Here is a 10,823-nt window from a genome sequence, read left to right on the forward strand (position 1 = left end):
CATACCTGCCGCAGCCTCTCCCAGATTGAGGGCCTCTCTGCCTGTGTCAGTCTTCTGCCCTTAGCCCCTGAGACCTCAGCTCACCCCTCTGCCACCTCCTCTCAGAAGCCCTCGGGCTGGGTTGACTCCTTCCTCTGGGCTCCGGCTGTTCAGTTGCCCCATGTGGTGATGACAGGTATATGTCTGTGACTGCTCGGCTCTGAGCTTCCAAGGACAGTGCCAGGTCTCATCACCCAGCACAGGTTCTTGCCCTTGGGAGGCACTTACTGAGCACTGGGCCACAGAAGGCACTCGGAGTGAAAGGATGAGCTCCCTACAGAAGGGCAAGGGGCTGCTGGAGAGACCAGCTGGGGTGCGTGAGAGGAGGAGCCACGGAACAGAGGGTCTCTGTCTGCTGGCATCCCCTCTCTCCTCCCTCCCATTCCCCGCCTCCCTGGGGGACGAGGTAGAAATAAGTCTGAATTAGAGGTGTACTGTCACCTTGTCCATCCACCTATCTGTTTGTCCATCTGTCCATCCTTCCGCCACCCCTCCATTCATGCGTCCCTTCCCCTAATATTTACAGAGCATCTCCTCTGTACCAGGCACACTGCTGAGCGCCTAGGTACTGAACCTGGGGCCAGCCAGGACAGGACCCCGGGGCTTTCACCCGTCAGAGCTCCGTATCTCTTGTTCTTTGTCTCCTCCGGGACGGCCCGGGTGGAACGGGGTGGGGCTCAGATGGTGCCTGACAGAGCAGCCCCATGTGCCATTAGAGTCGCCTTATTTCAATTCAAGACAACAGAAGATTAAAAAATGTCTCCAGGGAGAAAAACAAGAACAATTTGAGAGGAAAACTTACATAGCGGGAAAGCCAGGCCTCATTTGTGCTCTCCGAACCAGAAGTAGGTGCAGGAAGGGAAGTCATCGCCGTCTCCGCGCGGCTTCTCCCGTGATAATCAATCATGCCTGTTTACTCTCTTCCTTTGTTCTTCAGACCCTCCTGCCTCTCTGTGCTCCCTCTGGTTTCTGGTCAGAGGGAAGCTCCCAGCCCTGGCCCCGGGTGCCCGTCTGCTGGGGAGGCTGCGAACGTGAGGTCTCAGAGCTGGTGGTTCAGAGTGAGATGGATCTGCGGATGGTGGCTGTGGAGTGGTCAGGCCCGACCCTGCCTCCTTGGGGGCTGCACCCCGGCTGGGGGGATGCTAGGGGATCTCTGCACTTTACTGCTGCAGCCCCTGCTGAATCCAGGAGCAGGGCCAAGAAAAGGGCGGTGGCAATGGGTAATTGAGGGTCAGCAATGGGGCAAAGCCTGGTCCAGTGGCTCCTGAATACAGCTGGTCACTAGAGCCCACAGGGACACAAGCAGTGCCCAGGGCCTGCCACTGGGGTTCTGACACAGTGGGTCTCGGCTGGCTGTGACCGTCTCCGGCTGTCCTGCCCTGAAGGCCAGGGCCTCCCTGGTGCCCACTTCTCAGGGGTCACTCGTGCTGCCCTGGCTCTGCCATGTCTGTAAAACAGAAGGGGAAAGCATCCCAGGAAGAGTAGGGTACCCCGACTCCTTAAGGTGAGTGAGTGAGGAAGTGGAGATGAGGTTTCTGGAGGAGCCCAGGCCCCTTTCACCTTGCCTAGCATCACGGACAGGGCCGGCGGCTGGCCTCGTTGCAGAAGCGTGGCCTGGGGCTGGAGCCTGTCTGCCTTGTGCCCGGGATGAAGAAAGAGCAGGGACTGGGTACAGCTGATGAGTCTCTGGCCCTACGTGCTGTGTGGCCTTGAGCAGATACCCAGCTTCTCTGAACCACTGTTTCTTCATCTACCCACAGAGACCTTCCCACTGGGGTCTCGGCCCTGAGTGTGGAGGTGTGTGGGTCCTGCGGCCTCAAGCAGGTACACTCCAGCTTTCCCAGCTTCTCCCCGTCTCCGCCAGGACCCCCAAATTCTCCCAGACATCTAAATCCAGACCATGGGAATGACCGCCTCTGAACGCCCTGCATTCCAGCACCCAGGGCCACCCCGCTGCTATTTTTATCTGCTGCTGGTTAATCTGTGCCCTTGTTTACGGTGCTATCAGCGCAGTTCAACCGCATAGTTATCACCAGCATGAGCTCAGACGGTGACCTCAGTCCAGGGGAACTGCCCTGCAGGCAGATTGGCCCACGGAAACCCCACTTCCAGTTAAAAGCTTATTTCTGTTCTTTGCAGGAACCTTAAAATGGCTAATTTAGGCATCACCAACAGGGACTGGATCATCTTGTTAAAATAAAACTGAGTTTGTTTATTTACTGGCGGAATAACTTCCAGTGACGTGTATAGGTCTGCAGCTTTTGGGTCCCTGAAGGTTGACGTGTCCACCCAAGCAGGAAGTAAAGCCCTCCCAGGGCCCAGAAACTTCCCTCGAGCCCCCTCCTGTTTTCCCGCAGCAGTGTCCAGCCCAGAGCAGGACCTTGGCCAGCTGATGAATGAGACATAAAGGGACCTGAGGGGTGCAGAGCCGATTGGGGTTCTGAGGAGCCAGAGGGGTTTCCTGAAGGAGGTGGGGGGAGTGTTGCTCAGTGGGACTGAAATGTTTTCTAGAATGATGGAGGTTCCACCAAAGAGGTGGATTTTAGCGGGAAAAATGGAGCACTGACCAAGGCTGCCTTCTGTTCTCCCCTGGGCCCAGGCCCTAAGGTTGGTAGCCTCCTGTGTACTCAGCCCTGTGTCCGAGCATCTGTGCAGTGACTCTGAGTTTGGCCCCAGGGAGTGCCGAGGTTGGGCGCCCTGCAAGGAGGCCATGTCCTTTGAGCTGTGACCCATCCTGCTGGCCCTTCCGGGCTGGGAGTTGTCTGCAGCCGGTTGTGCGGTGCAGACGCCCACCTGATCTCTGCATGCACCTCCACCGTGGCCGTTCCCTGGGCACAGGGCTGTGCTGCTTCCTCAGCAGCGTCTCAGCCTCTCATTGTCAGGTTCTTGGCAAGGTCCTTCTTGACACAAGCACCAGCCTGCCCCGCGCCTGTGTGGGTCTGACCAGGGTGCCCCTCGGCTGGCAGGGCTCTCGTGAGAGGGCCCTACCTCGAGTTCTGTCTGTGATTCTCCAGCTCCAAGAAGCCCAAGAAACGTCCCGAAGTGGCCGTGAAGCCAAAAGCCGTGCCCCGGCTCACCATCTTTGATGAGGAGGTTGATCCTGATGAGGGGCTCTTCGGCCCAGGCAGGAAGCCCTCTCCCCGGAGCCACGCAGAGGACTCACCCCCCAGGGACCGTAAGTAGATCCCCAGGGTGTCCCTTCACTCTCAGTGTCTCCCGGGTGACCCACCAACCTCTGTGAAGGGCGTCAGGCCCACCACACACGAGCAAGATGCCAGTCTTGACACGATACAGACTCAGCTGGTGGGAATTTTCTGCTGGAGAAATCTAGTCTGGCACCGTGTGTCCCCACAGCCCAGAACATTCCGGGGCTGTATGTTTATGCTAGTCATCCCTCAGGAGCAAAGGGTAGTTTTCTTTGTTGCTTTGAAAAGTGTGGGTTGTGACTTGTGTGGAAGTATCTTTGTTACCTCCACAGCCAGATGTGGGCACCAGATAGAGAGGGGGTGCTGGGGCTCGGCGTGGCTTGGATTGTAACAGGAGGCTCCGTGTCCCCTGCAGAGACCCCATGAGAGGGTCCAGTATGGAGCTGGAGCTGGGAAGGCCTGGCACTTTTGCACTCACCCCTGGGTCTGACCTGTCCCCCCAGCTCCCAGGTCTGCGTCCAGGGCAGGGAATTGATGTCACCTATTAATTCAGTTGGTACCAGGTACCCGCTGAGGGCCAGGCTCTGTGCGGGGGCCCAAGAACACCTGAAAGAGGGAGACACAGTCCCGGCCTCGGCGTCTCTCGTGGGATAGACAGGACATCTCCTGACCATTATGGGGTGGCCTGGGCCTGTAACAGGTCCGAGCAGAATGTCAGTGCCTGTGGGGACCCCCAGGCTGAGGGGCTTCTCGGGTAAAGGATGGATAGAGGAACTGGATCCCAAGGGGTCAGCACAGTTTGCCACGGCTTCTGACAAAGCCGATTCCAGGCAAAGAGGCTGCAGTTGCTTGTCACAAAGGGCAGCGTTGAGCATTGAGACTGGGAGGGGATGGGGAGCAGTCCTCGACTTCCAGAGCTGGTGGTTGGGACTCAGTGAATGCTTGTAGGAAAGACGGGGCCAAGCCCTGGGGGCTGAGCTAAGAGATGGAGGGGTGCTTGGGGAGCCGGGGGCAGTGAGCTGAGGAGTCAGGTTCTTCCTCAAAGCACTGGGGAGGCCATGAAGACTTGAAACCAGGGAGGTGCCTCCACGTGGCTTTTGGCCCAGTGTGCAGGGAGGTGGGGTCGGGGCTAGGCACACAGGTGCGCCAGATCCCCATAAGGGCCTGGTTCTTCTACACTCTGCCTTGCAGACTGAAGGGACATCTTTACTCCCTTTCTCTCGGCTGGGCCAGGAGGTTGGGCCAGATAGTCTCCACCCTGCACCCCCCAGGCAGCCGAGGACAGGCTAGCACAGGCTAGCACGTCCTCTGACCACTCTGCCGCTCCCTTCTCTGCAGCCCTGAAGCTGTTTGACGATCCTGACCTTGGTGGAGCTGTCCCCCTGGGTGACCCCTTACTGCTGCCAGCTGCCCCCCAAAGTGGAGGAGCCACACCCCATGAAGGCCACAGGGAGGCCTCCAAGGAGCTGTTCAGGTACCACTTGTCTCCAATGACGCTTCCCCAGGTCGGGGTGTGCACCACGGAACCACAGACTCTTCCCCAGGTGGTAGCACTTTAGCATCCTTGGGCTCTGAGGGAGGGAATCCTGACCCATCAAAGGTGGGAGCCCAGGACTTCCCTAGTGGCCCAGTGGCTAAGACTCCAAGCTCCCAATGCAAGGAACCCAGGTTTGTTCCCTGGTTAGAGAGCTAGATCTCACATGCTGCAACTAAGACCTGGTGCAGCAAAATAAATAAATAATTTTTTTTTTTTAAGGTGGGAGCCTGTGGGTGAGAGCTGATTGATCGGGAGGCAGTGAAGGGGATTCAGTGGAAAGGCTGGAGGGAGGGGTCAAGGGAGTGTTAGCCACTCAGCAAGTTCTAGAAAGAACTTCATTTATGCAAGCAGTTTATATAAAAAATAATTAAATTATGTAATTCCAAGAGCAAGTATAACTGGCATAAATAGGTTTGAAAACAAAAATGACTCGTGGTTGCATACAGCTCACCCGCAGGGAGCAAAGTCCTAATGTTCTGGACAGCAGCAGGGGCCCATCAGCAGATTTTACAGTGGGGAAAGTGTTAGTCACTCAGTCATGTCTAACTCTTTGCGACCCCATGGACTGTAGCCTGCCAGGCTCCTCTGTCCATGGGATTCTCCAGGCAGGAATACTGGAGTGGGTTGCCATTTCCTTCTCCGGGGGATCTTACAGAAGGAAGAATGAGACTTAATCTGTTACAGGGAGGTTGATTGACAAAATGTGCAAGACCGATTGCCACAGGGTACATGCTGTGCCTCAGACAAGTTTGCCAGGCTCTTTACGCGTTATCTTATTTAATCCTCGTAAGAGCATCCTCTTCCCACCCCCATCCCCCACCCCCCATGTAGGTGCTATTATCTCCTTTTTACAGAAAATGGAGGGTGGGAGAGGTAACTGGCCTAAGGCCATAGGTCCCAAGTAACAGGATGCGGACCCGGGTCAGCCTGCCTGAGTCCAGTCCTCCCACCTTGCCGGAACCCTGAGTGCCCGGAGGAGAGGCTGGCAGACCGCCTCCCACCGCAGGCCCGGCAGGCTCTCCCTGGGCTCGTGGGGCTGCCTTCTCAGCACCCTCAGCACCATGTATCTCTGCCTCCCATCATCACGTCATCCACGTCCCCGGGATGCAGACTGAGCCTGGCGATTACAGGACGCTGAGCCATCTCTTTCCAGGAACAGTTACATGGCGCCGGCCTGAGGTCCCGGGAGACTGTCATCCACACCCTCGTTAGCAGCCATGGGCTGTTAGCCCCCCTGAGTGCCCGCCGGGCCTGAGTCACCGCGACGGCTCCTTGTCATTACACGTCCCTGAGGCCCCTGGCAGCTGTTCGCTGTCATCCTTGCGTCCTCACCACTGAAGTCCTGGAAGCGGTCCTCCCTGAAAGAAGCTGGGACTGTTGTTCTGCATTTCGGGTGACTCTGAGGCCCAGGGAAGGTCAGCCCCGGGAGCCTCTGCTGTCCTGAGGACGCAGCGTGTCCCAGAGGGGCGGAGCCAGTGGGACCTTTGGGCCTCGTTTGTATCAATATTAAATCCATTACACATACATCCCAGTGTGACCTCAGTAAAAACACACACACAGACACATACCCCAGGGCCACCTCAGCATACAGACACGCATACACAGACACACATACATCCCAGCGTGACCTCAGTGTGCGCACACACACACACACACACACACACTCACACATACCCCAGTACGACCTCAGCCTGCACAAACATACACACAGACATACCACAGTGAGACCTCAGCACACAGACACACACACACTTTCAGACCTGCATTCTGTAGAACACTGGGTTGGGGGTGTTGACAGGTATCACCTTCAAAGGCTTTCTGTGGCCAGAGGGCTGGGGCAACACCAGGACTAAGCAGGACTTTCTGCACCTGTACTTGTGGGCACACGTGGCTCGAGGGGAAGACCACATGGTATTTCACGTTCCGGTTGGTCCCTGGGACCCTCTCATGAGTAACGCCTCCTACATCCCCCAGGCCACTCTGGGAGTCACTGCTTTAGAGAATGTGAGTCCTGTGGCCCTGCCTTCACTCCGTCAGACATCTGGTGAAGAAGGAATTACCCTCTTGAGAGCAGGAACCATATTTTGTTTTTCTTTGTGTGCGTCCTGGGACTCTCCAGGTGGTGATCAGGTGTCTTTATGATGAACTTTCTCATATTCTTTCATCCTCCAATGCTTTCCTCACCCATTCATTCCACAGCTGGCATCAGCCTTCCCGAGAAGCATTGGCGGGGGGAGCATTTGAACAGGGTTTGGAGTCTGAGACTCCCCCATTCCTTCTTGCCATGGGGCCCCAGCTTTGGTCTTCAGTCGAGCTCTTTCCTCTGCAGGGACCTGGGGAGGAGGAGTGGGCCAGGGGTCTTCAGACCTCTCTCCAGCCCCTCAGTGGTTGGCTTCACGCCTTCAGGGCCTGAAAGAGAGGGGAGCTGAACCTTGCATCAGTGGGAGCTGTTTCTAGCCATGACTCAGGGAACCCAGGCTTCCCTGGTGGCTCAGTGGTAAAGAAACTGCCTGCAGTGAGGGAGACCTGGGTTCGATCGTTGGGTCGGGAAGATCCCTTGGAGAAGGAAATGGCAACCCACTCCGGTATTCTTGCCTGGAAAATCCCATGGACAGAGGAGCCTGGTGGGTTATAGTCCATGGGGTCACAAAGAGTTGGACACGACTGAGCAATTAACACTTTCACTTTCAGGGAGCCCAGTTGGAAATGGGGTGCTTGGTGAGGGGTGCTGGGTGGCCACCTGGATCCCCAGTGCAGCTGCCCCACCTGCCAACTCAGCAAATCCAGCTTCTGGGTAGCTATAGAGCATGACTGCTATGCCAAGCAGTATAAATCCTGAATTCTGATGCAAGCTTTTAGCTGCCACTCTGTTTCCCTGTTTGAAGGTAGTTCAGCCCCTCAGAGCTTTTCCTGGGCACCCAGCCTCCAGTGGAGGATGCAGGATGAGCCAACACCTGTCCAGGGGAGCTTGAGGAAGGGCAGGCACTTGGAGGGAGCCAGGACAGCTGAGCTGAGCTCACCAGGAGCAGCCTGTCTCCCAGTAATGCCTTCAGGGATTGCCTGGAAGTACTCCTTCAAGGCCTGGCGTGGGCTGGTCACTCTGGGTCTGAGGGACCCCTTTTTGCTCACTTCTCTGCCCTCCATAGGAAGCTCTGTACTCTCCTGGTGGGTCTGTGACCCATCACGGGAGGTTGACCCGGGAAGTGGGCAGGTGACAGCTCCTTCAGTAGCTGGTACCTGGCAGGCAGCCCCTCCCAGGAAGGGCACCTCCACCCTCGTGCAGGCCTCTGCCAGGCCCTGTGTAGCCAGGAGTTGTTCTGACCAGAGGCCCTGCCCCTCTGCTCCTGCCTTTACTCAGCCCAGCCGGTGTCAGAGCTGGATGCGGTTCACAGATGGGGAGATGAGGGGCCAGGCAGGGGGAGTGGCAGGATGAGGAAGGGAACTGCACTCTGCCTGCTGGACTGTGTGTCTTGCACGTGGAATGACAGCCCCGTGGGGGTGGTGCTGCTTGTTCTCATTTGGCAGATGGGAACCAAAGCTTGGAGAGGCCATGTGGCCTGTGTGAGGCCCCCTGGTCTTCTGCCTCCAGGGCCTGTGCCCTCCCTCCCTCGTCCCCAGCTGGCCGTGGGCCCCGGCCGGGCCCTTCGTCTTTCTGTGCCCCTAGTTTTCACATCTGCAAAATGGGGCTAATATCTGCTACCAGACAGCGTCTCGTGATTGTTGTTGTTCAGTTGCTGAGTCGTATTTGATTCTTTCCGCCCTTGTGGACTGCAGCATGGCCGGCTCCCCGTCCTTCACCGTCTCCCAGAGTTGGCTCAGATTCCTGTCCATTGAGTCATCTAACCATTGATGCTATTGATGCTATCTAACCATGAGAAAAGTTATGACCAACCTAGACAGCATATTAAAAAGCAGAGACATTACTTTGCCAACAAAGGTCTGTCTGGTCAAGGCTATGGTTTTTCCAGTGGTCATGTATGGATGTGAGAGTTGGACTGTGAAGAAAGCTGAGCGCCGAAGAATTGATGCTTTTGAACTGTGGTGTTGGAGAAGACTCTTGAGAGTCCCTTGGACTGCAAGGAGATCCAACCAGTCCATCCTAAAGGAGATCAGCCCTGGGTGTTCATTGGAATTACTGATGCTAAAGCTGAAACTCCAATACTTTGGCCACCTCATGCGAAGAATTGACTCATTGGAAAAGACCCTGATGCTGGGAGGGATTGGGGGCAGGAGGAAAAGGGGACGACAGAGGATGAGATGGCTGGATGGCATCACTAACTCGATGGACGTGAGTCTGAGTGAACTCTGGGAGTTGGTGATGGACAGGAAGGCCTGGCGTGCTGCGATTCACGGGGTTGCAAAGAGTCGGACACGACTGAGTGACTGAACTGAACGGAACCATATCATCCACTGCTGCCCTCTTCTCCTTTTGCCTGCAATCTTTCCCAGCATCAGGGTCTTTAATTACTAGATGAATTAATGGATGGGAGATGGCTGTGATATGTGGTAGCACTGACAGCAGGCGTTCCCTTGGACAGAGTGCAGAGCAGGGTGACTTTCTTTCCTGCCATTCAGGACTTGGGCTGGTCCCGTGTGACTGTCACCCTGCCTTGACCTTCAGTCCCACTCACCAATGGGCTGTCCGGTCCAGGGTGTGGCCAGCTCCCCCCCGCTTTGGGGTTGGGGGGGGCCTGTCCAGTGCACAGGTGACCCACTAGGCGACACCGTGGGCACGCAGACCCCACCCCACCACTGCTCAGAGCCCCTCATTCATTCTTTCTCTGGCTGAACTTGGGTCTGGATGAGAGCTCAGCTCCTGACGTCAGCCCTCCTGGTTCCAACTTGGGGCCCATCACATGCTGTCACCTCAGGCGGGTGGCTCAGCTTCCTGGGACTTGAGCATCCACTTCTGCCGGGCCAAGATGGGGCTGAACGTCCCCAGGGGTTGTCAGGGGATGAAACAAGCTCCTTGGCCCAGAGCAGGAGCTCCGAATGTGGCAGCTGTTAACTTCTTGAGGGGCTGAAGGAAAAGTCACCTGAGGAAGCTGGCTCGTCTAGGGTGGGGGTCCCCTGAGAAGCCATTCTGCAGAGGATGCTGAGGGGCCAGCTCTCCTTATTCCAGGCTGCGGGGCTGCATGGAAGGAGAGGCCTGCCGTTCCGTTCCTCCCCAGGGATGGGGCAGGCAGGAGGGCCAGGCTGGCGGGGTGGGTATGTGGCAGGAGGGGGTGGGGACAGTGCCCTGCAGGGCCCTGCAGTGGCCGGGGAACCTTGTTCGTATTGCAACAGGCTCTGCCCAAGGACTTCTCCCTCTGCTTCTCTAGAGTTGAAGAGGACTTGGACCAGATTCTGAACCTGGGGGCTGAGCCCAAACCCCAGCCCAAGCCCCGGCCCAAGCCCAAGCCTCCAGTGGCCGCCAAGCCAGGGCTGCCCAGGAAGCCAGCCATGCCCCCCAGAGCGGGTCCACCTGAGGCTGCAGCCACACAGCAGCAGAAGCAGCAGCAGCAGATCCAAGCCATGGATGAGATGGACATCTTGCAGTACATCCGGGACCACGACGCGCCTGGCCAGGCTGCCCCCAGCCTCTTCTGACCACCCCCCAGCTCCCAGGCTGTTCCTGGGCCAGCAGACCCTCTCCCATGGAGGGGCGCCTGGTGAGGGGCAGGCTTTGCCCTGCAGGGCCGGAACTAACCTATTCTCAAGGGAGGGAGGGTGGAAGCCCAGGTCAGAGGACCCCTGTACTGCCTTCTTCCTTGTTCTCAGGGCCTGTGGGGTCATAGAACCCTGCACAATGCAGAGAGCAAGGTCACCAGAGGAACTGGAGCCTTGGTTGTCTCAGCCGCGTGGATGGGAGGGGGCGACATGTGGAGAGGTTTGTTCACCAGGAGCCCAAACCCCCAGGATGTCATGGGACTGTGGTGGAGGGCAGGGAGGCTCCGCTCAGGGCAGGGAAACTTTTCTGCCCACTCGTGCCCACTGAGTCTGGCAGCCGTAGCACAGGAGGGGGGTGCCCTGGCCAACGTGGGGTTGGGGTAGAAGTCTGCACGCCAAGGCACCTGCAGTTTCTGGTCAGCACAGCCCCCGGAGGCCTGCAGGCCCTGGGA

General features: G+C 57.3%; 1 protein-coding gene across 2 annotated transcripts in view; it reads left to right on the top strand.

Moving 5' to 3' along the window:
* HS1BP3 (HCLS1 binding protein 3) overlaps positions 1–10,533 on the top strand; it is a 46,804-nt gene extending 36,271 nt beyond the window's left edge. For both annotated transcript variants that reach the window (XM_070799095.1, XM_070799094.1), the window contains exons 5-7: positions 3,054–3,214; positions 4,524–4,659; positions 10,044–10,533. In XM_070799095.1, the coding sequence (XP_070655196.1) occupies positions 3,054–3,214; positions 4,524–4,659; positions 10,044–10,311 (565 nt within the window). In that variant the 3' untranslated portion in view covers positions 10,312–10,533. The remainder of the gene's footprint in view (positions 1–3,053; positions 3,215–4,523; positions 4,660–10,043) is intronic.
* Positions 10,534–10,823: the final 290 nt, after the last annotated feature.

This window comes from Bos indicus, chromosome 11, assembly GCF_029378745.1.
Source record: "Bos indicus isolate NIAB-ARS_2022 breed Sahiwal x Tharparkar chromosome 11, NIAB-ARS_B.indTharparkar_mat_pri_1.0, whole genome shotgun sequence".
Classification (NCBI taxonomy): Eukaryota; Metazoa; Chordata; class Mammalia; order Artiodactyla; family Bovidae; genus Bos; species Bos indicus.